The sequence below is a fragment of the Opisthocomus hoazin genome, chromosome W (genome assembly GCF_030867145.1).
Source record: "Opisthocomus hoazin isolate bOpiHoa1 chromosome W, bOpiHoa1.hap1, whole genome shotgun sequence".
In the NCBI taxonomy this organism is placed as follows: Eukaryota; Metazoa; Chordata; class Aves; order Opisthocomiformes; family Opisthocomidae; genus Opisthocomus; species Opisthocomus hoazin.
The window spans coordinates 33579201-33606962 of record NC_134453.1 but is presented as its reverse complement, the minus strand read 5'-3'; the positions used below and the strand labels follow the sequence as shown (position 1 = coordinate 33606962).

At 49.2% G+C, this 27762-nt stretch overlaps 2 protein-coding genes across 2 annotated transcripts in view; one reads left to right on the top strand and one right to left on the bottom strand.

Moving 5' to 3' along the window:
- Positions 1-27762, top strand: part of LOC104337710 (mitogen-activated protein kinase kinase kinase 1) — a 287667-nt gene that overhangs the window by 10524 nt on the left and 249381 nt on the right. The window lies entirely within an intron of this gene.
- Positions 15694-27297, bottom strand: LOC142365487 (uncharacterized). Its single transcript, XM_075446307.1, is given in 8 exon segments — positions 15694-15846; positions 15848-16191; positions 16194-16502; positions 21708-21783; positions 21890-21908; positions 22011-22127; positions 22218-22287; positions 27249-27297. Coding segments are annotated over 8 exon segments (1137 nt in total).

Here is a 27762-nt window from a genome sequence, read left to right as displayed (position 1 = left end):
TAAACGTACAGAAGTCCAGGGGACCTGATGAGATGCATCCCAGAGTCCTGAGGGAACTGGCTGACGTAGTTGCCAAGCCACTCTCCATGATATTTGAAAAGTCATGGCAGTCAGGGGAAGTCCCCAGTGACTGGAAAAAGGGAAACATTGTGCCTCTTTTCAAAAAGGGTAGAAAGGAAGACCCTGGGAACTACCGACCTGTCAGCCTCACCTCTGTGCCTGGGAAGATCATGGAACAGATCCTCCTAGAAGATATGCTAAGGCACATGGAGGACAAGGAGGTGATTCGAGACAGCCAGCATGGCTTCCCCAAGGGCAAGTCCTGCCTCACCAACCTAGTGGCTTTCTATGATGGTGTAACAACAAGGGTGGACAAGGGAAAACCAATGGACGTCATCTATCTGGATTTTTGTAAAGCCTTTGACACGGTCCCCCACAACATCCTTCTCTCTAAATTGGAGAGCCATGGATTTGATGGGTGGACTGTTTGGTGGCTAAGGAATTGGTTGGATGGTCGCAGCCAAAGGGTAGTGGTCAACGGCTCAATGTCCGGATGGAGACCAGTGACAAGTGGAGTCCCTCAGGGGTCTGTACTGGGACCGGTGCTGTTCAATATATTTATCAATGACATGGACAGTGACATCGAGTGTACCCTCAGCAAGTTTGCAGATGACACCAAGTTGAGTGGTACAGTTGATACACCAGAAGGAGGGGATGCCAACCAGAGGGACCTGGACAAGCTGGAGAGGTGGGCCTGTGTGAACCTCATGAGGTTCAACAAGGCCAAGTGCAAGGTCCTACACCTGGGTCGGGATAATCCCCGCTATCAATCCAGGCTGGGGGATGAAAGAATCGAGAGCAGCTGTGCTGAAAGGGACTTGAGGGTAGTGATAGACGAAAGGCTGGACATGAGCCGGCAATGTGCGCTGGCAGCCCAGAGGGCCAACCGTGTCCTGGGCTGCATCAGGAGAAGCGTGGCCAGCAGGTCGAGGGAGGTGATTCTGCCCCTCTACTCTGCTCTGGTGAGACCTCACCTGGAGTACTGCGTTCAGCTCTGGAGCCCTCAGCACAAGAAGGACATGGAACTGTTGGAGCGGGTCCAAAGGAGGGCTACAAAAATGATCCGAGGGCTGGAGCACCTCTCCTATGAGGACAGGCTGAGAGAGTTGGGCTTGTTCAGCCTGGAGAAGAGAAGGCTGCGGGGAGACCTGATTGCAGCCTTTCAGTACTTAAAGGGAGCCTATAGGAAAGATGGGGACAATCTTTTTAGTAGAGACAGCAGTGACAGGATGAGGGGTAATGGTTTTAAACTAAAACAGGGTAGGTTTAGGCTGGATATAAGGAAGAAATTCTTTACAATGAGGGTTGTGAAACACTGGAACGGGTTGCCCAGAGAGGTAGTGGAGGCCCCATCCCTGGAAACATTCAAGACCAGGTTGGACAGGGCTCTGAGCAACCTGATCTAGTTAGCAGTGTCCCTGCTCGCTGCGGGGGGGTTGGACTAGATGACCTCTAGGGGTCCCTTCTGACCCAAAACTTTCTATGATTCTATGATTCTATGATTCTATGAAATAAAGTTTACAAGGTTGTACAGCATATGACTCCATTTGCATCTTAATCTAATCCCCTGGGATCGCATTGAAAACCCTCCCAATATTGGATCAGGACAATAATACAGGGATGTTTTCATTGTTGCTGAGTGTTGCTTACACAGAGTCAAGGCCTTTTCTGCTTCTCACACAGCCCCACCAGCGAGTAGGCTGGGAAGTTGGGAGGGGACACAGCCAGGACAGCTGACCCCAACTGACCAAAGGGATATTCCATATATCCACCAATGCAGTAACCCCATCGTAGAAGGCCACCAAATTTGTCAGGCATGATTTTCCCTTAGGGAAGCCATGTTGGCTGTCACTAATGACCTCCTTATTTTCCATGTGCCTTAGCATAGCTTCTAGGAGGATCTGTTCCATGATCTTCCCAGGCACAGAGGTGAGGCTGACTGGCCTGTAGTTCCCCGGGTCTTCCTTTTTACCCTTTTTGCAAACGGGGGTGATGTTGCCCCTTTTCCAGTCAGTGGGAACTTTACCTGACTGCCGTAACTTCTCAAATACGATGGATAGCAGCTTAGCAACTTCATCCACCAGTTCCCTCAGGACCCGCAGATGCATCTCATCAGGTCCCATGGACTTGTGCACCTTCAGGTTCCTTAGATGGTCTTGAACCTGATCTCCTACAGTGGGTGGTTCTTCATTCTCCCAGTCCCTGCCTGTGCCTCCTGCAACTTGGGCGATGTGGCTGGAGCACTTGCCGGTGAAGACCGAAGCAAAAAAGTTCTTGAGTAACGAGGTCTTCCGTTTCCTTCAAGAGAGGGCCAACATTTTCCCTAGTCTTCCTTTTATCACTGATGTGCCTATAGAAGCTTTTCATGTTGCCCTTGATGTCCCTGGCCAGCTTTAATTCTACGAGGGCTTTAGCTTTCCTAACCTGATCCCTGGCTGCTTGGACAATGTCTCTGTATTCCTCCCAAGCTACCTGTCCTTGCTTCCACCCTCTGTAGACTTCCTTTTTTGTTTGACTTTGTCCAGGAGCTCCTTGTTCATCCATGCAGGTCTCTTGGCATTTTTGCCTGACTTCACCATCTTTGTTGGGATGCATCCCTCCTGAGCTTGGAGGAGGTGATCCTTGAATATTAACCAGCTTTCCTGGGCCCCTCTTCCCTCTAGGGCTTTATCCCATGGTACTCTACCGAGAAGATCCCTGAGGAGGCCAAAGTCTGCTCTCCTGAAGTCCAGGGTAGTGAGCTTGCTGTGCACCCTCCTCGCTGCCCTAAGAGTCTTTGACTCCACCATTTCACGGCCACTGCAGCCAAGGCTGCCCTTGAGCTTCACATTCCCCACCAACCCCTCCTTGTTGGTGAGAACAAGGTCCAGCATCGCACCTCTCCTCGTGGGCTCCTCTATCACTTGGAGGAGGAAGTTATCATCACCGCAGTCCAGGAACCTCCTGGATTGCTTATGCCCTGCTGTGCTGTCCCGCCAACAGATATTGGGGTGATTGAAGTCCCCCATGAGGACCAGGGCTTGTGAACATGAGGCTTCTCCTATCTGCCTATAGAGGGCCTCATCCGCTCACTCGTCCTGGTCGGGTGGCCTGTAGCAGACTCCCACTGTAATGTCACCTGTCCCTGCCCTGCCTTTAATCCTGACCCATAAGCTCTTGGCTGGCTCCTCATCCATCCCCAGGTAGAACTCCATGCACTCCAGCTGGTTGTTGATGTAGAGGGTGACCCCCCCCTCCTTGTCTCCCCTGCCTGTCTTTCCTAAAGCACCTGTATCCTTCGACCACTGCTGCTCCTGATTTCTCTGCTGTGCCCCATCGTGCCTCCCAGGGTCATTCTAGTTACGTGTGCCCAGGAGCTGGGCAGGATGGCAACACCACACATGAATCCCACTGTCAGCCCCCCTTTCCTCCTAGGCATGGTGAATAATGCAGATAAATAGCCTCTCTGCCACGTAGGACTACATTGCATGCTTCAGGAGGCAGCTTTACCCACCCCAGGGTGGGGAAGAAGGAGGCTGAAGCCTGTGCGCTGAAGCCCCCGGGAAGCCTATGGCTGTGGTTCACAATACCAAGGGAAAATTCAGCTCTAACTGCAATACAGGGGTAAGCCTGGTCAAAAAGTCTCTCCTGTTCCCTTCCCCCTCCCACTACACTGGGAGGGTGACTGGTTCCAGTAGTTATGGCACAGGAAAGCCGCAGCTGGTGCCTCCATGCACAAGACAGGCTACAAGTTCCTTGAATCCGTAATCACCATATATAATGCATTCACAGGGTAGAATGGAAGAGCTGGGCAGCTAACACTGTTCTTGGGGCTGCTCAACAGCACCACTATCTCTCTGCTTGCTGATAATGGCTGTGCGTGTGCAGAGGGTCATACGCTCCTGGTGAAGATATGCCAGTTTAGCTGGCAGGCTGTGTCCTAGCTCAAGGCAGGCTCAGCCTGGGGTGTCAGGTTTGCTTAGAATGAAGGAAATCACGTTTCTTCCTGCCTTCCGCTCTTGCCCCTTATTTAAATAACCTCCTCTGTGGCTTAAGGCCCAGGTGGAAAACAGCCCTTAGCTGTACTGCCTGGGGAAGAGTGTGAGGAAACACTGAGTCTCGCATGGCGGGAGTAGCTCATGGCCCTGTCGGAGCTCATAGAGAGCAGAGCTCCTTTAATCACCCTTTCTCAAGGTACACTGCATACTTTCCTCTGATTTCACTGTTTGTGTCCCCCTTTTTCCCTCCTATTTGTTATGACTAATGCAGATCTAGGCTTAGGTCTTGTGCAAGGCTTCCCACGCTCAGGGACTCCATTTCCACACAGGAGAGATCAACAGGCATTTTCCCTTCCCTTGTATGTCTTCGGACACTATTTCTAGACCATGTACTACCTGACTAGCAGTTTGAGTCTAAATATTTAGCCCTCAGGATCTGCTGAAACCCCATTTCATGTGGATATGCCTTAACTCAAATATCGACTTAACTCCACTTTAGGGGGACTATTCACATGAGTCAAGGTATGGGAGATCGATCCTTATCGTTATCCATCCCTTTTCTGCTTCTGGCACATGTATACATAAATATAATGTCCAATTCACAGTCTAAAGCTAGTCCCTCTTTCTTTTCTCTGTTCTCAGTCTTCTAAAATCTTTCTTTAAAAGTGGAGCAGGGAGGAAGCAAAGGGCTTATGGAGTGTGGTGGTGTGTTGGGAGTGCCCTGAGCAGCAGCCGTGGTTGTGGAGTAGCTGGGCAGATCTAAGCAAAGGAACCAAATCTTCCTCCAGGCCTCCACCATGGAGATGATTAAAGGGGAAAGATGAAAGTATAAAAACATCATTTTACCACTTTGTGATATACAAAGGTCTTCTTGCCATGGAGAGAATCAGGAGTAAGGTGGGATATGAGAGAAATCTGTGAGCTAAGGACATTTAACTGAGAGTATGGTCTTGGACAGCAGTCTTTTTTTCATAAGGAGGGATATGTTACAAAATGCAATAGGTTTGATATTGTTTCAGGGAAGCAAGTTCAGTGCTTGAGGACAGGAGAGGTGTGGGTACCTCCCATCAAGGCACAGCTCTCCTCTCTTTGCCTCCTGTGGTCATGGCCCAGGAGCTCAGTGATGGTGCAAAGGCAGGATGTGTGCAATATGCAAGCTGGGGCCTTGCTCAAAGGGGACAGAGCTAAGATGCTTAGCATGTGTCCCAGTTTTCAGAAGTTTTAATTTTTGATGAGCTTAGTTCTCCGAAGTGAGCAATCTTGGCACTGCATTAATGAATATCTTTGCCAGTAAATTTCTTAGTGATTAAAAGAATAAGCAATTTTTTCCTTAATATGCATTTAGGCAGCTGTCATTACTCCCAGCTTGTGCAGGTGGCATGTTATTGTACAGTTACTTACTGTACTAAGTAAAGGACCTACTAAAATTCTGTGGAGATCTTCCAGTTTCTCTTTCTACTTTACACAAGTGAAACAAATAATATTTACAGGGCACAGCTGCTGGCAGAGCAGAAGCTGCCATAGGTATGTTTTATAATCAAAATCCATTGACAGTTCCATTCTTGCTAGTCACAGTATCTCTCATACAAAGGTGACACACAGCGCTCTCCCTCTCATTGTAATAGAACAAGTTCTTCCCTTGGAAAGAAGGGGTATTGTTTGTGTTTAAGTAGTGTTTCTTTGATCAAGTAGTGCATGACCAAAATTATGTTAACGTTTAACCTAAGCTTAGAGACAGAATATCTTGGCCATCTCCACTATCCGTTTAATCAAAGACAAATTCTCCTTCTTGAAGGAACAAAGGAAAGCTGACAGAAGAAAGTAGCCTTAAGTTGTCCTTAGGTGACATGTGACCATATATGGATAAAAGGAGTTAGGGTACTTCATCTGGGAAGACCATCGAGGACCACCAGAGACCCCCTGAAAAGGAGGAAGATATGCACAAAGGGGTCTGAAAAGGAGCCAAGAAGAATGATGCCACTTAGTTGCACAGCTCATGCAGATTAGAATGAATATGTATTAGATAGAATATGCATGAATTTAATGTATAAATGTAGCGAAGAGGCCGGCCTTGGATGTGCTTGATTTGTGGAAAGTCCACCGAGCACCCAGGCCTGAATAAAACAGTATCTCTCCTGAGTGTGTGAGGATTGGCTTATTGCACACTGGGTAAAAAATCTGCTTTTTGGACATCATCAGTCCTGCCCCCACCACATCTTGCAACACATATTGACTATCATAATTTTCATTTTAACTCCTCTGTAAGCCATTAACTCTTCTGCAAGCTATTAACTCTCTAGAAGCTACAGTACATACAAGACTACTTGCTTGCTTTTCCTTATATGTGTATAAACGGCAGTTGAAGGGAAACACTGCTTACCTCGGCTGAACTGCGCACTGAGCCAAATACTCTCTTTCTGCATCTCTAGACAACATTTCCCAGCCATATTCATGGTTCCCCTAGTCTCCCTCCACCACAGACCAGCAAATCTTCCTCCTCATCCCAGTTGTCACTGTTTAGAGCAGGGTGGCAATAAACCGAGTGACAGATGCTCTATATTAATCCCCACTCTCCCACCAGAGGAAGGGAAAAAGGAGGAAAAGGGAGAGAGACTGACAAATTGAATACAAAAACAGCTTTACTAGTAACACTAATAATATTAATAACAAGAGGAATAAAACAAAATATACAAAACTGATACCGAGTTTCCCGAGTTTGGTACCTGGGTGCTGGTGTCCCCCCAGCAGCTGCCAGGCAGCACCAGGAAGTCCCGGACTGGCCTTGGCAGTAGGCAGGAACTGGACTCAGGAATGCACAGATCGGAATCTGGATCAGGATCACAGGCAGGACAAGGAGCAGGATCCTCTTCAGAAGCCGCCCATGGACGAAGAGAGCGAGACCCTCGTGATCCCCCAGCTTTAACCTATGACGTGCATGGCATGGAATACCTAGTTGGTCAATATCGGGTCACCTGTTTTGTTCACCCCTCCCTGCAAGTATGACCCTTTATGATTCCTCACTTGCGGGACCTAAGAGGTCTATCAGTGACCTTGGCTGCTATAGTGATAAACAGGGGCCTTTTTCTGCATTCCTTTCCTACCGTTAGCTCAGTGTAACTATAAGCATTAGGTGTTATCAGCTTTGGAGCGGACAGTGTCTGTAAAATATGCAACCAACTTGACAAAAATGCAGTTACTTCAAAGAACTTAGCTATAAGGAAGATTCGCTAAAAGAGAATCAGTTCTGTTTTAACCAGAACCAGAACACCAGTGCGGCCATCCCCTGATTCCTCACCACTTTAAGGTGCTATATGTCCTACCTTCATATTTCCTGCTTAATCAGAGGTGAAAATCATGTTATCTTAATTAATTGCTACTAGATTGTCAGTGATTTAGGTCTGGATTGTTATCACCCCTTCAAGATTCTGCATCTCATGATGGAGATCGGGAAGCGGGACTTCCACCCCAAGCACGATCATGGCTTTGTTCCCAATCGCATCACAGACACATCTGTGCAAGAGTAAGGGGCTTCAGCCTGTTGTCATTTCTCCTGCCAGAGTGCAACCCACAGGAGGCTGGTGCGGGTTCAGGAGGGGATGTGCAGAGCTGGCTTCTTGCTGTGACAGAGTTCCCATAGTCTACAACTATTAACAACTTGGTAATTCTGTGAGCTATAAAACTGGCCAGTCCTCTTTGACTCTAAAACTTTGATCAAGAAATTCCTCTTGGGGCCTATCAAAACATAACAAACTCTACATTTAAGTAGGAGCTTGGCAGCCAAAAATGCAGACAGGCCAAGAATCATCAAATTAACAAATGTGATGATGCAGCTCTGTTTTGTAAACTGAGTGGATGCAGCTACACTCCTATGAAAATCCACAAGCCTGTGAAAACAAAAATGTTTATTCTTCCATTACATTCAAGGACACTCATAAAAATAAAATAAATAGATACTGAGACTAGAGGATTCCCAAATATCAAGTAAGGGAGCAAGTCTGCAAGTGGGAAAGCGAAAGACTCTTGACTTTCTGATACAGTGAAATAAGTTTTATTTTGGTTTAGTTTTGTACCCTGGTGTTTCTAGAGCAGTGGTTCTCACCTTCCTCAGGGTGGGGAACCTCAAGTTTTTTCTGATGCAGGCCTTAACCACATTACGAATGTCACATAGATGATTGCTGTCAAAGTTAGGTGAATTTGCCCTGATGTTGTGGGTTTGCGTAGCAAGGTTTTGGTAGCAGGGGGGGCTATAGGGGTGGCTTCTGTGAGAATCTGCTAGAAGCTTGCCCCATATCTGACAGAGATAGTGTCAGCTGGCTCTAAGACGGACCCGCTGCTGGTCAAGGCCAAGCCAATCAGCGACGGTGGTAGCGCCTCTGTGATAACATATTTAAGAAGGGGGGAAAAAACTGTGGTAGAACGGCAGTGGAGAAAGAGGGGTGAGACTCTGTGAGAGAAACAACCCTGCAGACACCAAGGTCAGCGAAGAAGGAGGGGGAGGAGGTGCTCCAGATGCCAGAGCAGAGGTTTTTCCCCTGAAGCCTGTGATGAAGACCATGGTGAGGCAGGCTGTCCCCCTGCAACCCATGGAGGTCCAGGGTGGAGCAGATGTCCACCTGCAGCCCATGGAAAACCCCATGCTGGAGCAGATGTATGCCTGAAGGAGTCTGTGACTCTGTGGGGGACCCACGCTGGAGCAGCCTGTTCCTGAAGGACTGCATCCCATGGGAAGGACACATGCTGGGGCAGTTCGTGAAGAGCTGCAGCCCCTGGGAAGGACTCACATTGGAAAAGTTTGTGGAGAACTGTCTCCTGTGAGAGGAACCTTCACGCTGGAGCAGGGGAAGAGTGTGAGGAGTCTTCCCCCTGAGGAGGAAGGAGCGGCAGAGACAATGTGCGATGAACTGACTGTAAGCCCCATTCCCCATCCCCCTGTGCCGCTCAGGGGTAGGAGGCAGAGAAATTGGGAGTGAATTTGAGCCCGGGAAGAAGGGAGGGGTGGGGGGCAAGGTGTTTTAAGATTTGGTTTTATTTCTCATTATCCTACTCTGATTTGATTGGTGATGAATTCAACTCCCTTTTCTCCCCAAGTTCAGTCATTTTGTCCATGACAGTAATTGGTGAGTGATCTCTCCCTGTCCTTATCTTGACCCTCGAGCCTTTCATCATATTTCCTCTCCCCTGTCCATTTGAGGAGGGGGAGTGTTACAGCAATTTTGGTGGGCACTTGGCATTTATCCAGGCTAAACAAAAACACCTTCCTATGCCTTTTCTCATACATCTACAAGCAGTCAGCAGCCCTTTTACTACAGACAGGCTTCCAGTTGAAAATGACTGTTACAGTCAGTTCTGGGGTTCTGTGTCATGAAGAAATATCAGTTTACAAAGCAATGTTTAGATCCAAACTAACCCCCTTACTTTGAAGGAAGGAGTTAAAGGGATTTTAGTAGATGCAGCCTTGCCTAATAGTTAAGGAATTTAGTAGAGGCAGCACTGCCTGATAGTTGCTGTGCAGAGAACTGATAGTGCTTATCTATAGTGCTTAACTGAGGCAGAGCATCTTGCATTTTCTTACAAAGGGGGGTAGTTCCGGATAAGGGCTGGGCAGTTGCCTAGAAGCGGCTAAGACTGACCTTGCAGTTTGGATGGGAGCCAGAAGAGAACTGAGTTTGCCCAGAAACAAAGGTCAATCAGTGAACACCGTGATGAAGAGAATGGGCCTTCATCTTGGGACCCCCGACGACCACCACCAGGAGGCACTGCGCAAGCATGGCTGGGAGGGGTCTATGGAAATTAACTGATTTTAATACAAGCGGGGATAGGTCATGCATATGTATAGGCGGATTGGGAAATTTAATGAATATATAATATTCGACTGTATAAATGGAAGGAGCAAGTTACTGTCCGGCGTGCACAACTTTGGTGGGGCTACACCCCCCGTGCCGCCCGGCGCCGAATAAACATACCTACTTTACAATCTTACAGATTGTGAAGTCTGTTTTCCGCACATCAGTTTTGGCGAGCCAGGCAGGAGATCTCTACTCGGTCGTGGGAGTGACTGTGGAGCAATTTCCTCGGAGGAGCCTCCGCTGCCGGCCGCTCACCCGGAGAGCAGACAACAACCTCCTGAAGCCGCGGATATGAACGGTATGTTTTGTAGGGAAGGGTCTGTAAGTCGTATGCGTGGTCGGGGCTGCTGGTAAATCGCGCTGAGACGTCTGGCGTGCAGCATAGTCCCCGTGGGCAAAGGGTACCCTGGTAAGGAAGGGGGAGTTTGCTGACCGATAGAGCGGCCGCTAGCGATCTTGAGGGTAGATCGAGCAAATCCGAGGTTACCGCTGTATCCCAGTGTCTGGAGCCAGGACGGACCTGATGATGATTGATATATAGGAAGCAGGAGAAGGGTAAGTGGGCCTCCGCGCAATTGCATTCGGGTTGTTTCTGTATGAATGTTAACTGCAATTGCATTTGGGTTGTTTTTGTATGAACGTTAGCTGAAGTGATAATGTTATAATTTAATGCCCGGGGATTTTATGTTAAAAGTATTGTCTTTGTGCATGTGTATGTGTGGTTGAGACACAGCATTGTTGTGAAGCGAGTGGGAGTCCCGATCCGCGGTTCCGTAACTCCGCGAGGAGCACGGCCAGAGATGGACAAAGCGCTTGGAACGATTATAAAGACTGTAAATCTTTTTAACGTGCAACTTGGGCTGCTGTAGTGCCTAATCACTCTCCTAAGTGATGGGGAATGGGAACTGGTTAATTATTAAAGTGGCAGAGTGAAGGAAATCACTCCTTAGGTGGTTTGGGTTCAAACCTTGGGAGTATTTAAATGAAAGGGGGGATTGGATACAAAGGGGAGAAAACAGGTTTTATTTGAAAGGGGCATATGTGACCTCCAGAAACCCTTATAAGTCCTGGGGTTGGTGGGCAAGTAGGAATAATTCCCTGCTTCGCATGTGGGCTAGCTCCTAGATTATATAAGAATTGGCACCAAGCTTGGGTCCTGTTGAAATGTAAATCTTGTGATAAAAAGTGGTACTGTGTATCTAGTAAGCGAGGAGTGCAGTGTCCTAGGTGCCTTCCCTGGACCCCACGGTTTTATAGTTGGGAAAGAACTCACCAAGAAATTGAGGTAGTGGAGCTGGTGTGTGGAAGGGAAAAATTGATTCCGGAAATTTGGGATGTGTGGGAGAAAGATTGGGAGGAAACTATAACGAGTTGTAAGAAACGATTTGTGTGGAAATTTATTAAAAGAACAGCAAAAGTCAAATTAAAGGGGCAGTAAGTCACGAAATGGGTAACAATCAGGGAGGAATTTTGAAAAAGAGTCCTTTAGGCTGTGTACTCGCTCACTGGAAAGACATTGTTGGGACTGGAGGCATAGAAAGTAAAAGGGCCCTTATCAAATATTGCAATCAATGGTGGCCTCTATATAAATTGGAAGATGGGCCAAGTGGCCATTAAATGGGTCAATAGACTATAATACCCTTTTGCAGCTAATGCTGGTTTTGAGGAGAGAAGGAAAATGGGATGAGGTCTCATATGCGGATATGTTTTTCACCCTCTGAAACCATCCGGAGTGGCAAAGGGACTGTGAAATGATACCACCACAGGACCCCATGGTACTCGCACTTGAGCAAGAAAATAATAAAGAACTCGGAGGTAAACTGAGGCGGTGTTGTTCAGCATGTAACATTGGGCAAAGATGTACTAAAGCTAATAAAATTCACCAGGTGCCAGAACAGGATCTAACTGACTTGTTCAAGCCCCCCCCCCCCCCCCAGTCACAGGAACAGGATGCGGACTCGGACAAAACCTCCATTCCTTCAAACAGCCCTGTGTCTTCCCGAACTAGGAAGAAGTCTACCTCAACAGCTTTACAAGCACCTCTTCGAGAGGCGGTAGGACCTGACAGTGGAACAATGTTGGTTAAAGTACCCTTCTCCACTAATGATCTAGAAGCCTGGGAAAGGGTGGCTCGAGAGTATTGGACAGACCCCGCAAGGGTCGCTAAACATTTTAAAATTATGATAAAACAACATAATCCTGACTGGGATGATATACAATTTTTATTAGAACATGTAACCGAAACAGAGAAACAGTTAATTCTGAAAACTGCAGGTGATTTGGCTGAAAACCACTATAAAGAGAAGGGGGGTGAGGTTAAGGATTATTTCCCCCTCCAAGACCCAAAGTGGGATGCTAACAGGTCTGTTCACAGGGAAAGGTTGCAGGCATAACGAGAATGGATTTTTAAAGGAATGGAGAAGGCCATTCCCAAAACTATAAATTGGTCAGCTTTATATGCAGTTAAACAGGGTCCTTCCAAGTCTCCATCCGAATTCCTGGACCGAATGAGGGATGTAATGCACCGTAACACACCGCTGGACCCTGGGTCAGAGGTAGGAATACAACAACTAGTCTCCCTATTTTTGGGTCAGTCTATGGGAGACATTAAGCGCAAACTCCAGAAGTTGCGCCCCACAGAAGGGAGAAATTTGGAAGTCTTACTGGATGAAGCATGGAGAATGTTTAGCAATAGAGAAGAAGGGTGCAAACAAGGACAGAGGAGAATGGTAGCAATTGTCAGGGAAGAGGGAGAGAGAAAACCTAGACGAGAACCGTCCCGGTTAGTCAGAGACCAATGTGCGTGTGTAAGAGATTTGGTCATTGGAAAAGGGAATGTCCAAGAAACAAGGGAAACGAACAAAATCATCAGACAAAAAGAATGGTAGCTCATGTTAAGGAAGATTGACGGGGACCTGGGGAATCCACCCTAGTGGATCCACTGGTTATAATGAAGCTAGGGAAGGAACAACAAGAGGCAGAATTTTTGGTTGACACGGGGGCAACATACTCAGTTTTGAATCAAGCCTTGATGCCCCTGGGGAGTGACTATATCATGGTAAAAGGGGCGACTGACCAAAGTGAAAAGGCATACTTTTGTAAACCTTTAAAGTACAAATTAAGAAAACAATGGGGCATCCACAAATTCTTGTATATGCCCAATTCCCCAAAGGCACTTCTGGGAAGGGATTTGTTGGAACAATTGGGTGCAAAAATTACATTTCAAAAAGGAGAAATTACTCTGGAGGTGAAGGATCAACAATATATCCACAGCTGAGCAGGCTGACCCAAACTGGCCAAACAAAACAGGGTATTCAATACCATGTGCCGTCATGCTGGGTTCTGGGGGGACGGGGAGGGGAGCTGGCCAAGGGGAAGTTAATCGCAACTTGGGAGCAAGCGGGGCGTCGTGCGGTGACATTCATAATTGGCGCCCAACGTGGGGCAGGGATAACGGCAGGGCTGAGCAGAGTGTGTTAAAACAACTTTGTTATAATTTGTTATACACATTTATTGTATAAGTTAATAGTCGCCAGTCAAAATGCTGCTGTCTTTGGTCACATGGTTGTGATATGTAAACCCTAACTTGCAGTATGTGTTCGCTGCGGTGTTGTTCATTACCTCTGGGAAAAAGATCAGGATTACGATTCTGCTGTACTGTATAATATTGACTTATGATATGATAATATGACTGGGCATGAAGTTAGGCTTGTATTTACATTCAGCACTGCGGTCATTTCCATACCTCAGATGCTATCTCTCAGAATTTATTAATAATCAAATCCAATCTACGGGGAAAAACAGGGGGGATACTTTCCGCTACTCTTCCTCCCCTCTTCTCTCCTTCAGGCTGATCGCAACAGCTTTTGAGAATTTCGAGAATCCCTGGGATGCTCAGGCCAGCATGCTCCTATTGTTCTCTCTCCTGAACGGATTTCAGGTCTTGTTTAGGGTTAAACCAGTAGATAAAAACATTGTGCAGATACCCCAGCTATGAGTGGCTGGGTGTGTGAAATAGTGTGGGCAAATGCCTAGGACAGTGGGCACCCCCGGTGTTTTGGAACTTCATCCCTGAGAAGAATCCCCCCTTCACCCCCTGTGAAGAATCCTGACAAACTCGTAGAATATTTGGAAGAAGTGTGCTGCCACCCTGGGAATGCCAGGGAGACATAAATTATTGCAATGTGCTGGGGTCTGGTCCGTGCCTACCGAGCTGCCCTGTTCAACACTATTCAGTGATCTAAAGGGGACAGGGGGGAAAACAGAGTGACAGGAACTATGGCTTCCCCCGCCCTCCCAAACAGCTCTGCACCCGCTCTGGCCAGCACCGCGAATGCCACTGCCCGCGCAACCGGCGCTGCGGCTGCTGCTGTCACAACTGCTGCGGCTGCTCCAGTTCCGGCAGCAGGCACCGTGGCTGAGCCAGAAAACCAGCCCATGCCGGTAGCAGTCACCCCTGTAAAGAAAAAGAAACATACAAAAAAACCAGTTCGCACCCTAAGGGATGACAATGAGCCAAGGCCATCACAGGAGAAGGAGGCAGAGCCAGAGGTCATCACCCGGTCCATATCCCTGAGTGAGATGCGAGATATGTGGAATGATTTCAACGGTCTTCCAGGAGCACATTGTCACGGGGCCAGTAGCTTGGACTTAGAGGGCAGGGAAGCCAAGCAGCTGGAATCCCTGGCCAGGGAAGGGGGCATTGACAAGACAATTGGGAAAAAAGCACAAGCCCTCAGCCTCTGGAGGTGACTTCTGTCAGGCGTGAGGGAAAGGTGAGGATCCTTCAGTGAGGATGTTGTATGTTGTGCAGGCAAGTGGACCAATATGGAGAGAGGTATTCAGTACCTGAGGGAATTAGCCATGCAGGAGCTGGTTTACTATGACCCGGACAATACCCAGTTACCCACAGACCCAGATGAAGTCCAGTGCACACGACCCATGTGGAGGAAGTTTGTACGGAGTGCACCATCCCCATATGCCAACTCATTGGCAGTAATAGACAGCAAAGGTGAAGAGGCACCAACAGCGGATGAAGTGGCTGTCCTACTCTGGCAATATGAAGAAAGCCTCTCTTCCTCCTTCATCTCAGCCATGGAGAAATTGTCCCTGAAGGTCCAGCGTCTCGAAGAGAGTATGTCCTACTCCCCACCTGTACGGGCCGGCATCTCAGCTATTAGGAGCAACTGTTTCTCTGCTCAAGAGAGAGGATACAGAGGCTACACACCACGGGGCACCCTGTGGTTCTACCTGCGAGAGGACATGAGAAAGTGGGGTGGAAAGTTGCAAGGAAAAACACTCTCAAAAGGGGATTCTTCTATGAAAAATGCCACTCCAGTTTCCAGCGGTCAGCTCTCCAGACAAGGTAGACAGTTTGATCTTGCTTCCGACCCTCTTGAAGGGACCTCTAAGTCATTTTTGCAGGCTCCTTGCATCCTTGGCATAGACTATCTCAGGAGAGGGTATTTCAAGGATGCAAAAGGATATTGGTGGGCTTTTGGTATAGCTGCTTTGGAGATGGAAGAAATTAAACAGCTGTCTACTTTGCCTGGTCTCTCTGAAGATCCTTCCATTGTGGGGTTGCTGAGGATTGAAGAACAACAGGTGCCAGTTGCAACCACAACAGTGCACTGGTGGCAATATCGCACTAACCGAGACTCCCTAATCCCCATTCATCAGCTGATCTGTCAACTGGAGTGTCAAGGAGTGTTCAGCAAAACTCGCTCACCCTGTAATAGTCCCATATGGCCAGTGAGAAAATGCTACGGGAGAGTGGAGACTGACAGTAGACTACCGTGGCCTGAATGAAATTACACCACCACCAAAGGGTTAAGACCTCCCGCGCAATAGGCAGCTCTCTGGATGAGGGACCAGGGTGCATGATGAAGACCGGTAGTTAAAAACACTCCCAGCCCCCAATAGCCCTCGACTTCATTTTGTCTTAACAATATCTGATCCCTCCCCCAGCAATGACACTCTCCAAACATATTCTGTTTCTGTCTCCTTTGGAGTGCGTCCAAAATCCTTTTTCATTTTAGCTAATTCAGTAGCAGAATATGGAACCTCCTTAGTAGTGATTTGAGGAAATTCATCTTTGTATTTGAATTCTGTTTTAACCAAGGGCCTCAAAGAATGGGTGGGAGCATCCAATTTATCCAGTCTTAATTTAGCTGCCTCCAATTCACTACTGGGATATTCGATTCTTTTCCCAGGCAGCGAAGAACACTCCTTGCCCGCGAGGAGTTGCTCTTTCAGAGCAGACTGCAAACAACTTGCCTGTGTCCTTTCTTCTTCCAATTGTTCCTTGCAGTGGAACTGGAGTGGAATTGGTCTTCAAGTGACTGTATAGTTTGCGATTCTACCATGCGCTGTTGATCTCTAGGTTCTACAGCTGCAATTAGGCTAGCGCCCAATATGGCACAAATTATTGATTTTCCTTTCCCGGACTGGAGCTTTGCCTCCTTTTGTAAAACGCTGATCTGGTCCGTCACACTTTGCAAATCATGCCAATTGTTCTGCGCCCAGTCCATACCTTGCACTGAGGGGCGGGCATTAAGCTTTTCTAAAAGGCTACACAAAACAGTTCTGCCTTCAGGGGCAGTTTTATCATCACCCATACCTATTAGGGGGAGTGGTCGTCTCAGAAAGGCAGACCTATAATACAATAGCCTACAAATTCAGGGCGATAAGTAGGATCAAAACCTTGGACTTCAAGAGAGGTAACTTTGGCCTCTTCAAGGGGCTACTTGGAGGAATCTCGTGGGTCAGCGCTCTCGAAGGCAGGGGGGTCCAAGAGTGCTGGTTGCTGTTTAAACATCACTTCCTCCATGCTCAGGATCGGTGCATCCCCCTGAGAAAGAAATCCAGAAAAGGAGGCAGGAGACCCCCATGGATGAGCCAGGAGCTTCTAGCGGAGCTCAGGTGGAAGAGAAAGGTCCATGGAATGTAAAAAGAGGGACAGGCCACTTGGGAAGTGTGGAGTCCTGGTTGGACGAGAGGGGACATAGTTTGGTGCCGTTGAGCAACCCAGGCTTTGTACCAGAGATAGGCCTGGAAAGCAGTGAACGCAGAACACTGCTGAGAAAGTAAAGTGGCGAACACGGAACGCTGGCGCAGGGGCACTGCCGCATTGCCGCTTCCTGCCTCCTCGCCGCTTAATGCCTTATCGTCGCTTCTGCATGGAGACGAAGCTCTGCACCAATCGCAGCGAGTTATAGCAATTTTGCCCATATATGGTTAAGGGTAACTAACCAATCAGAGGCTGTAATTGTTTTGCTATATAAACCCTGTTTTGCTGACTAATAAAGGAGAACGATCATACCCATATTGGGATCGTATCGTTACTGCCGATCCGGCTTCCCACTCCAACAGGGAATACAGGAATGTTGTCAGAGCATGCAGAGATGCAATGAGGAAGGCCAAGGCCCACCTGGAATTGAATCTGGCAAGGGATGTCAAAGACAACAGGAAGAGCTTCTTCAACTACATCAGCAGCAAACGGAAGACTAGGGATAATGTGGGGCCGCTGCTGAAGGAGGTGGGTGTCCTGGTGACGGAGGATGCAGAGAAGGCAGAGCTACTGAATGCCTTCTTTGCTTCAGTCTTCAGTGCCAAGGCCGGCCCTCAGGAATCCCAGGCCCTGGAGGCAAGAGAGGAAGCCCACAGAGAGGATGACCTTCCCTTGGTCGAGGAGGACTGTGTGAGGGATCGCTTAAGAAACCTGGATGCCCACAAATCCATGGGCCCCGATGGAATGCACCCACGAGTGCCGAGGGAGCTGGCGGATGTCATTGCTGAGCCACTCTCCATCATCTTTGAAAGTTCCTGGAGAACAGGAGAGGTGCCCGAGGACTGGAGAAAGGCCAATGTCACTCCAGCCTTCAAAAAGGACAAGAAGGAGGACCCAGGGAACTACAGGCCGGTCAGCCTCACCTCCATCCCGGGAAAGGTGATGGAGTAGCTCATTCTGGAGGTCATCATCAAGCAAGTGGAGGAAAAGAAGGTTATCAGGAGAAGTCAGCATGGATTCACCAAGGGGAAATCATGCCTGACCAATCTGATAGCTTTCTACGATGGCATGACTGGCTGGGTAGATGAGGGGAGAGCAGTGGATGTTGTCTACCTCGACTTCGGCAAGGCTTTTGACACTGTCTCCCATAACATCCTCCTAGGGAAGCTCAGGAAGTGTGGGCTGGATGAGTGGACAGTGAGGTGGATTGAGAACTGGCTGAATGGCAGAGCTCAGAGGGTTGTCATCAGCGGCACAGAGTCTGGTTGGAGGCCTGTAACTAGTGGTGTCCCCCAGGGGTCAGTACTGGGCCCAGTCTTGTTCAACTGCTTCATCAATGACCTGGATGAAGAGTTAGAGTGTACCCTCAGCAAGTTTGCTGATGACACCAAACTGGGAGGAGCGGCTGATACACCGGAAGGCTGTGCTGCCATTCAGCGAGACCTGGACAGGCTGGAAATTTAGGCAGAGAGGAACCTGATGAAATTCAACAAGGGAAAGTGCAGGGTCCTGCACCTGGGGAGGAACAACCCCATGCACCAGTACAGGCTTGGGGCGGACATGCTGGAGAGCGGTTCTGCAGAGAGGCACCTGGGTGTGCTGGTGGACGACAGGTTGACCATGAGCCAGCAGTGTGCCCTGGCTGCCAAGAAGGCCAATGGGATCCTGGGGTGCATCAAGAAGAGTGTGGCCAGCAGGTCGAGGGAGGTTCTCCTCCCCCTCTACTCTGCCCTAGTGAGGCCCCATCTGGAGTACTCTGTCCGGTTCTGGGCTCCCCAGTTCAAGAAAGATGAGGAGCTACTGGAGAGAGTCCAGCGGAGGGCTTCGAGGATGGTGAGGGGACTGGAGCATCTCTCCTACGAGGAAAGGCTGAGGGAGCTGGGCTTGTTCAGCCTGAAGAAGAGAAGGCTGAGAGGGGACCTTATAAATGCCTATGAATATCTGAAGGGTGGGTGTCAGGAGGATGGGGCCAGACTCTTTTCAGTGGTGCCCAGCGACACGACAAGGGGCAACGGGCACAAATTGAAGCATAGGAAGTTCCGTCTGAACATGAAGAAGGACTTCTTCACTGTGAGGTTGACGGAGCACTGGAACGGGTTGCCCATGGAGGTTGTGGAGTCTCCCTCTCTGGAGATATTCAAGACCCGCTTAGACGTGGTCCTGTGCAGCCTACTCTAGGTGACCCTGCTTTGGCAGGGGGGTTGGACTAGATGACCCACAGAGGTCCCTTCCAACCCCTAACATTCTGTGATACTGTGATACTGCAAATTCCAGTCCTAACTTTTCTGAGAGGTACACACATAATATTAGGCGGAGCAGTCGTCTCAAAGAGGTACACACGTAATACAAAGTGGGTGATAAGCGGCACTCTCATTTCAGGGAATCCTGTCTCTGACACCAATTAAATGTTATGGTCCGGGAAGACTCAAGTCACAGAGATTCATTGTTATTCCTAGAGTGAGATTAATACACAAACGAGGTCAAATGCTGCCAATCAAACAAATTTATTGATCGCTTATTCAAATGAAGGCACGAGGAAACAGTGACAGGAAAGAGAGGAAAAGACAGGAAAGAAAGAAACCTAGCAAGCAGTCAGGATAGAGTTGCAAGAGGTAGTCACCACCATGGATCCAGCAGCATCCCGTTGGTCCGTAGTTTCCGTGTGTGTCGGTGGTGGGGGTCCCCTCGTTCTTTGGTCACACGGCCTTTTATAAAGTGTTTGGGGAGATTTTTGCCTAGGAAATGGCACATACCCCACGTTCTCCCAGTCCCGTGCATGAATTTTCTTCTCAGTCCTGGCTCCGGAAGGTCGGGGAGGGGGTCGGTGTTTAGATACGTTTTCCACAATGACATACCCGTCCAGTAACTCCCTTCAAGGCTGGTTTCGGGTGGCTGTTTATTCCTTGTCTGGTTTGTATTTGGCTGGCCAGCCACAGGGTCCTGCAGTGAGCTGGGCTGCAAACAAGCTTTGAGGCAATTGTCTTAATATTATGGTCTCAGACAGGAATCTCTGGCAGAAAGCACCAGGGGAGACTCGAGGTCGACCCCTGGGGTTTTAGAGCCAGGGACACAGAGGATCCGAGACCCACTATGCTCCTACTGAAAAAGAGATTCTGGCAGCATGTGAAGGCGTTCGAGCTGCTTCAGAAGTGGCTGGCACTGAAGCACAGCTCCTCTTAGCACCCTGACTGCTGATCCTGGGCTGGATGTTCAAAGAGAGGGTCCCCTCTACGCATCATGCCACTGATGCTACGTGGAGTAAGTGGGTCGCACTGATCACACAGCAGGCCCGAATGGGAAACCCCAGTCACCCAGGGATTCTGGAGGTAATCATGGACTGGCCAGAAGGCAAACACTTTGGAGTATTGCCAGAGGAGGAGGTGACACTTGCTGAAGAGGCCCCACTGCATAATAAGCTGCCAGAAAATGAGAACCAAATGTGCTCTGTTAACTGCTGGGTCCTGTCACGTTGTGGGGAAGCAGCAGAGGTAGAAGGCTGCTGTATGGAACCCTTCACGACAAGTCACGGAAACTGCTGAAGGAGAAGGTAGGTCGAGCCAGTTTGCAGAGGTGAAAGTCATCCAGCTGGCTTTAGACATTGTGGATCGAGAAAAGTGGCCAGTGCTCTGTCTCTGTACGGACTTATGGATGGTAGTAAGGGGTGGCTGCAGCAAAGGAAGAAGAGCAACTGGCAGCGCAGAGGGAAACCCATCTGGGCTGCCCATTTGTGGCAAGATATTGCTGCTCAGCTGGAGAACCTGGTTGTAAAAGTCCGTCACGTGGACGCCCATGTCCCTAAGAGTCGGGCCACTGAGGAACATCAAAACAACCACCAGGTGGATCAGGCTGCCAAGACTTAAGTGGCTCAGGTGGATCTGGACTGGCAACATAAGGGTGAATTGGTTATAGCTTGGTGGACTGTTTTGGTTTCACCTGGATAAATGCCATGTGTCCACCAAAACCGCTCTATCTGAACTTTGGCTGGTGGGAACACAGGGGGTTCAGCAGTCCAGCATCAGTAAATACCTTCTTTCAGAGCCATCCAGGAGGATGCAACTACAGATAGGTTACATGCTTTGTCTATGAAAATCCAAGCCTTGTGTGTATACATTCATCTTCAACAATCTGTTGAAACACAGTCTCTGGTCATTGGAGCACTGGCTGGTCACAAGTTGTGTCAGGGGAAGTTTAGACTGGATATTAGCAAAAATTTCTTCACTGAAAGGATTATCAAGCATTGGAAGAAGCTGCCCAGGGAAGTGGTTGAGTCACCATCCCTGGAGGTATTTAAAAGACGTATAGACGTGGCACGTCAGGTTATGGTTTAGTGGTGGAGTTGGTAGTGTTAGGTTTACGGTTAGACTTGATCACTTCCCTAGTCCTGCTGGTCACACTATTTCTGATACAAGCCAGGATGATATTGGCCTTCTTGGCCACCTGGGCACACTACCGGCTCATATTCAGCCGACTGTCAACCAGCAGCCCCAGGTCCTTTTCCACCAGAAGCTTTCCAGCATCTCTTCCCCAAGCCTGTAGCATTGCATGGGGCTGTTGTGACCCGGAACCTAGCCTTGTTGAATCTCATACAATTGGCCTCGGTCCATCAGTCCAGCCTGTCCAGATCCCTCTGCAGAGCCTTCCTACCCTCAAGCAGACCAATGCTCCCGCCCAATTTGTTGTCACCTGCAAACTTACTGAGGGTGCACTAAATCCCCTCGTCCAGATAATTGATAAAGATATTAAACAGAACTGGCTCCAATACTGTTTTGTTTAATTACTCCGACATGTGGTATCCAATATTCAATTCGTACCCACTCCCCCACCTGATGACGTGAAACAGATCCGTGTCATTTGCCAACCAAAACCGACCACTGTACCCATCATTTAGATCCTTTAAAATTCACAGATTGTCAAAGGGAAAAATTGCGTGCTTATACCCATGTCGCGCCCACCTGATGTTCTATGTTCATTATTGTGAAAGACTATCTCATACTTACCTGATTCCTCAAACTTGTTCTATAAGATAAGACACTGTTAAGCTTAGCGATGTTAAAAGAGAAAATATTTGCATTGTGCAAAGTTATGGATCGTCTGCAATTGAGCGTTTTCCTGCCATACCCCATTTTGATCTCTTCCTCCCCTGCCATGTCACACCTCCCCTCTGTCTCAGTTTCTATCCCTGTCTCGTCCTCTCTCTCATTCACACTCTCTCTCTTTAGACCTCCACCTCCCACACTGTCGTAAAGGCAGCAACGTCGAGACACAGGGTGGTGCAGAAGACCGCTATGAACTGGTTTTGTCTCGACATTGTCATTGTACCGTCACCTCTTCTTGACCTCTGAAGAAACCACCACAACAACCTGCAGGAAAGTACCATACTGCACTTGCGCACGGACTAGTGCGCGGAGGGCTGTCTAAGCGGGTAGCAAGCCTGGTGTGAACTGCATGTACCAAAATGCGTTCTGCGCATGGGCAAACGTCCCTATAAAAGGACAGCAAGTGCTCCCCTGAGGGCGCACTTTTTTTTTTTTCCCCTTCTCGATGCTTTTTCTCCCGGAACCCATCCTTGTTGGAACCTCAGCACCTGCACAGAGACTGAGCCGAATGGACATTGCTGGACCCGTGGTGGTGGTAACTGATCTCCCCTGCACTCCTTTCCTCGCCTGCTCGTGTTGTCGTGTTGTCTGACTTTTTCTTTCTTTCTTTCTTTCTTTCTTTCTTTCTTTCTTTCTTTCTTTCTTTCTTTCTTTCTTTCTTTCTTTCTTTCTTTCTTTCTTTCTTTCTTTCTTTCTTTCTTTCTTTCTTTCTTTCTTTCTTTCTTTCTTTCTTTCTTTCTTTCTTTCTTTCTTTCTTTCTTTCTTTCTTTCTTTCCTCTCCTTTTCTTCTTTTCTTCTCTTGTCCTCTCCCTGCTGCCTCCCCGCCCAAACTCCAGTTCCCAGTTCACCGAAATATAGTCTGCAAGGTTGTATGGCATCTGACTCCATTTGTGTCTTAATCTCATCCTTGGGATCGTATCGAAACCTCCCCGACACTGGATCGGGACACCACGGTGGAGCAGATATCCATCTGCAGCCCGTGGAAGACCCCACGCCAGAGCAAGTGGATGCCCAATGGAGGCTGTGACCCCGTGGGGAGCCTGAGCAGGAGCAGGCTCCTGCCAGGACTCATGTTGAAGCTTGTGGAGAACTGTCTCCCGTGAGAGGGACCCCAAACTGGAGCAGGGGAAGAGTGCGAGGAGTCCTCCCCCTGAGGAGGAAGGAGCAGCAGAGACAATGTGTGATGAACTGACCGTAACCCTCATTCCCTGTCTCCCTGCAACACTCAGGGTAGGAGGTAGAGAAATTGAGATTGAAGTTGAGCCCGGGAAGAATGGAGGAGCGGGGGAAAGGTGTTTTAAGATCCAGTCTTATTTCTCACTATCCCACTCTGATTTGATTGGTGATAAATTAAACTTCCTTTTCTCCCCAAGTCCAGTCATTTTGTCCGTGATGGTATTTGGTGAGTGATCTCTCCCTGTCCTTATCTCGACCCACGAGCCTTTCAATATAGTTCCTTTCCCGTGTCCGGCCGAGGAGGGGGAATGATAGAGCGGTTTTGGTGGACACATGGCATTTATCCAGGTGAAACCAAAACAGTCCACCAAGCTATAACCAATTCACCCTTATGTTGCCAGTCCAGATCCACCTGAGCCACTTAAGTCTTGGCAGCCTGATCCACCTGGTGGTTGTTTTGATGTTCCTCAGTGGCCCGACTCTTAGGGACATGGGCGTCCACGTGACGGACTTTTACAACCAGGTTCTCCAGCTGAGCAGCAATATCTTGCCACAAATGGGCAGCCCAGATGGGTTTCCCTCTGCGCTGCCAGTTGCTCTTCTTCCTTTGCTGCAGCCACCCCTTACTACCATCCATAAGTCCGTACAGAGACAGAGCACTGGCCACTTTTCTCGATCCACAATGTCTAAAGCCAGCTGGATGACTTTCACCTCTGCAAAGTGGCTCGACCTACCTTCTCCTTCAGCAGTTTCCGTGACTTGTCGTGAAGGGTTCCATACAGCAGCCTTCTACCTCTGCTGATTCCCCACAACGTGACAGGACCCAGCAGTTAACAGAGCACATTTGGTTCTCATTTTCTGGCAGCTTATTATGCAGTGGGGCCTCTTCAGCAAGTGTCACCTCCTCCTCTGGCAATACTCCAAAGTGTTTGCCTTCTGGCCAGTCCATGATTACCTCCAGAATCCCTGGGTGACTGGGGTTTCCCATTCGGGCCTGCTGTGTGATCAGTGCGACCCACTTACTCCACGTAGCATCAGTGGCATGATGCGTAGAGGGGACCCTCTCTTTGAACATCCAGCCCAGGATCGGCAGTCAGGGTGCTAAGAGGAGCTGTGCTTCAGTGCCAGCCACTTCTGAAGCAGCTCGAACGCCTTCACATGCTGCCAGAATCTCTTTTTCAGTAGGAGCATAGTGGGTCTCGGATCCTCTGTGTCCCTGGCTCTAAAACCCCAGGGGTCGACCTCGAGTCTCCCCTGGTGCTTTCTGCCAGAGATTCCTGTCTGAGACCATAATATTAAGACAATTGCCTCAAAGCTTGTTTGCAGCCCAGCTCACTGCAGGACCCTGTGGCTGGCCAGCCAAATACAAACCAGACAAGGAATAAACAGCCACCCGAAACCAGCCTTGAAGGGAGTTACTGGACGGGTATGTCATTGTGGAAAACGTATCTAAACACCGACCCCCTCCCCGACCTTCCGGAGCCAGGACTGAGAAGAAAATTCATGCACGGGACTGGGAGAACGTGGGGTATGTGCCATTTCCTAGGCAAAAATCTCCCCGAACACTTTATAAAAGGCCGTGTGACCAAAGAACGAGGGGACCCCCACCACCGACACACACGGAAACTACGGACCAACGGGATGCTGCTGGATCCATGGTGGTGACTACCTCTTGCAACTCTATCCTGACTGCTTGCTAGGTTTCTTTCTTTCCTGTCTTTTCCTCTCTTTCCTGTCACTGTTTCCTCGTGCCTTCATTTGAATAAGCGATCAATAAATTTGTTTGATTGGCAGCATTTGACCTCGTTTGTGTATTAATCTCACTCTAGGAATAACAATGAATCTCTGTGACTTGAGTCTTCCCGGACCATAACATTTAATTGGTGTCAGAGACAGGATTCCCTGAAATGAGAGTGCCGCTTATCACCCACTTTGTATTACGTGTGTACCTCTTTGAGACGACTGCTCCGCCTAATATTATGTGTGTACCTCTCAGAAAAGTTAGGACTGGAATTTGCAGTATCACAGTATCACAGAATGTTAGGGGTTGGAAGGGACCTCTGTGGGTCATCTAGTCCAACCCCCCTGCCAAAGCAGGGTCACCTAGAGTAGGCTGCACAGGACCACGTCTAAGCGGGTCTTGAATATCTCCAGAGAGGGAGACTCCACAACCTCCATGGGCAACCCGTTCCAGTGCTCCGTCAACCTCACAGTGAAGAAGTCCTTCTTCATGTTCAGACGGAACTTCCTATGCTTCAATTTGTGCCCGTTGCCCCTTGTCGTGTCGCTGGGCACCACTGAAAAGAGTCTGGCCCCATCCTCCTGACACCCACCCTTCAGATATTCATAGGCATTTATAAGGTCCCCTCTCAGCCTTCTCTTCTTCAGGCTGAACAAGCCCAGCTCCCTCAGCCTTTCCTCGTAGGAGAGATGCTCCAGTCCCCTCACCATCCTCGAAGCCCTCCGCTGGACTCTCTCCAGTAGCTCCTCATCTTTCTTGAACTGGGGAGCCCAGAACCGGACAGAGTACTCCAGATGGGGCCTCACTAGGGCAGAGTAGAGGGGGAGGAGAACCTCCCTCGACCTGCTGGCCACACTCTTCTTGATGCACCCCAGGATCCCATTGGCCTTCTTGGCAGCCAGGGCACACTGCTGGCTCATGGTCAACCTGTCGTCCACCAGCACACCCAGGTGCCTCTCTGCAGAACCGCTCTCCAGCATGTCCGCCCCAAGCCTGTACTGGTGCATGGGGTTGTTCCTCCCCAGGTGCAGGACCCTGCACTTTCCCTTGTTGAATTTCATCAGGTTCCTCTCTGCCTAAATTTCCAGCCTGTCCAGGTCTCGCTGAATGGCAGCACAGCCTTCCGGTGTATCAGCCGCTCCTCCCAGTTTGGTGTCATCAGCAAACTTGCTGAGGGTACACTCTAACTCTTCATCCAGGTCATTGATGAAGCAGTTGAACAAGACTGGGCCCAGTACTGACCCCTGGGGGACACCACTAGTTACAGGCCTCCAACCAGACTCTGTGCCGCTGATGACAACCCTCTGAGCTCTGCCATTCAGCCAGTTCTCAATCCACCTCACTGTCCACTCATCCAGCCCACACTTCCTGAGCTTCCCTAGGAGGATGTTATGGGAGACAGTGTCAAAAGCCTTGCCGAAGTCGAGGTAGACAACATCCACTGCTCTCCCCTCATCTACCCAGCCAGTCATGCCATCGTAGAAAGCTATCAGATTGGTCAGGCATGATTTCCCCTTGGTGAATCCATGCTGACTTCTCCTGATAACCTTCTTTTCCTCCACTTGCTTGATGATGACCTCCAGAATGAGCTACTCCATCACCTTTCCCGGGATGGAGGTGAGGCTGACCGGCCTGTAGTTCCCTGGGTCCTCCTTCTTGTCCTTTTTGAAGGCTGGAGTGACATTGGCCTTTCTCCAGTCCTCGGGCACCTCTCCTGTTCTCCAGGAACTTTCAAAGATGATGGAGAGTGGCTCAGCAATGACATCCGCCAGCTCCCTCGGCACTCGTGGGTGCATTCCATCGGGGCCCATGGATTTGTGGGCATCCAGGTTTCTTAAGCGATCCCTCACACAGTCCTCCTCGACCAAGGGAAGGTCATCCTCTCTGTGGGCTTCCTCTCTTGCCTCCAGGGCCTGGGATTCCTGAGGGCCGGCCTTGGCACTGAAGACTGAAGCAAAGAAGGCATTCAGTAGCTCTGCCTTCTCTGCATCCTCCGTCACCAGGACACCCACCTCCTTCAGCAGCGGCCCCACATTATCCCTAGTCTTCCGTTTGCTGCTGATGTAGTTGAAGAAGCTCTTCCTGTTGTCTTTGACATCCCTTGCCAGATTCAATTCCAGGTGGGCCTTGGCCTTCCTCATTGCATCTCTGCATGCTCTGACAACATTCCTGTATTCCCTGTTGGAGTGGGAAGCCGGATCGGCAGTAACGATACGATCCCAATATGGGTATGATCGTTCTCCTTTATTAGTCAGCAAAACAGGGTTTATATAGCAAAACAATTACAGCCTCTGATTGGTTAGTTACCCTTAACCATATATGGGCAAAATTGCTATAACTCGCTGCGATTGGTGCAGAGCTTCGTCTCCATGCAGAAGCGACGATAAGGCATTAAGCGGCGAGGAGGCAGGAAGCGGCAATGCGGCAGTGCCCCTGCGCCAGCGTTCCGTGTTCGCCACTTTACTTTCTCAGCAGTGTTCTGCGTTCACTGCTTTCCAGGCCTATCTCTGGTACAAAGCCTGGGTTGCTCAACGGCACCAAACTATGTCCCCTCTCGTCCAACCAGGACTCCACACTTCCCAAGTGGCCTGTCCCTCTTTTTACATTCCATGGACCTTTCTCTTCCACCTGAGCTCCGCTAGAAGCTCCTGGCTCATCCATGGGGGTCTCCTGCCTCCTTTTCTGGATTTCTTTCTCAGGGGGATGCACCGATCCTGAGCATGGAGGAAGTGATGTTTAAACAGCAACCAGCACTCTTGGACCCCCCTGCCTTCGAGAGCGCTGACCCACGGGATTCCTCCAAGTAGCCCCTTGAAGAGGCCAAAGTTACCTCTCTTGAAGTCCAAGGTTTTGATCC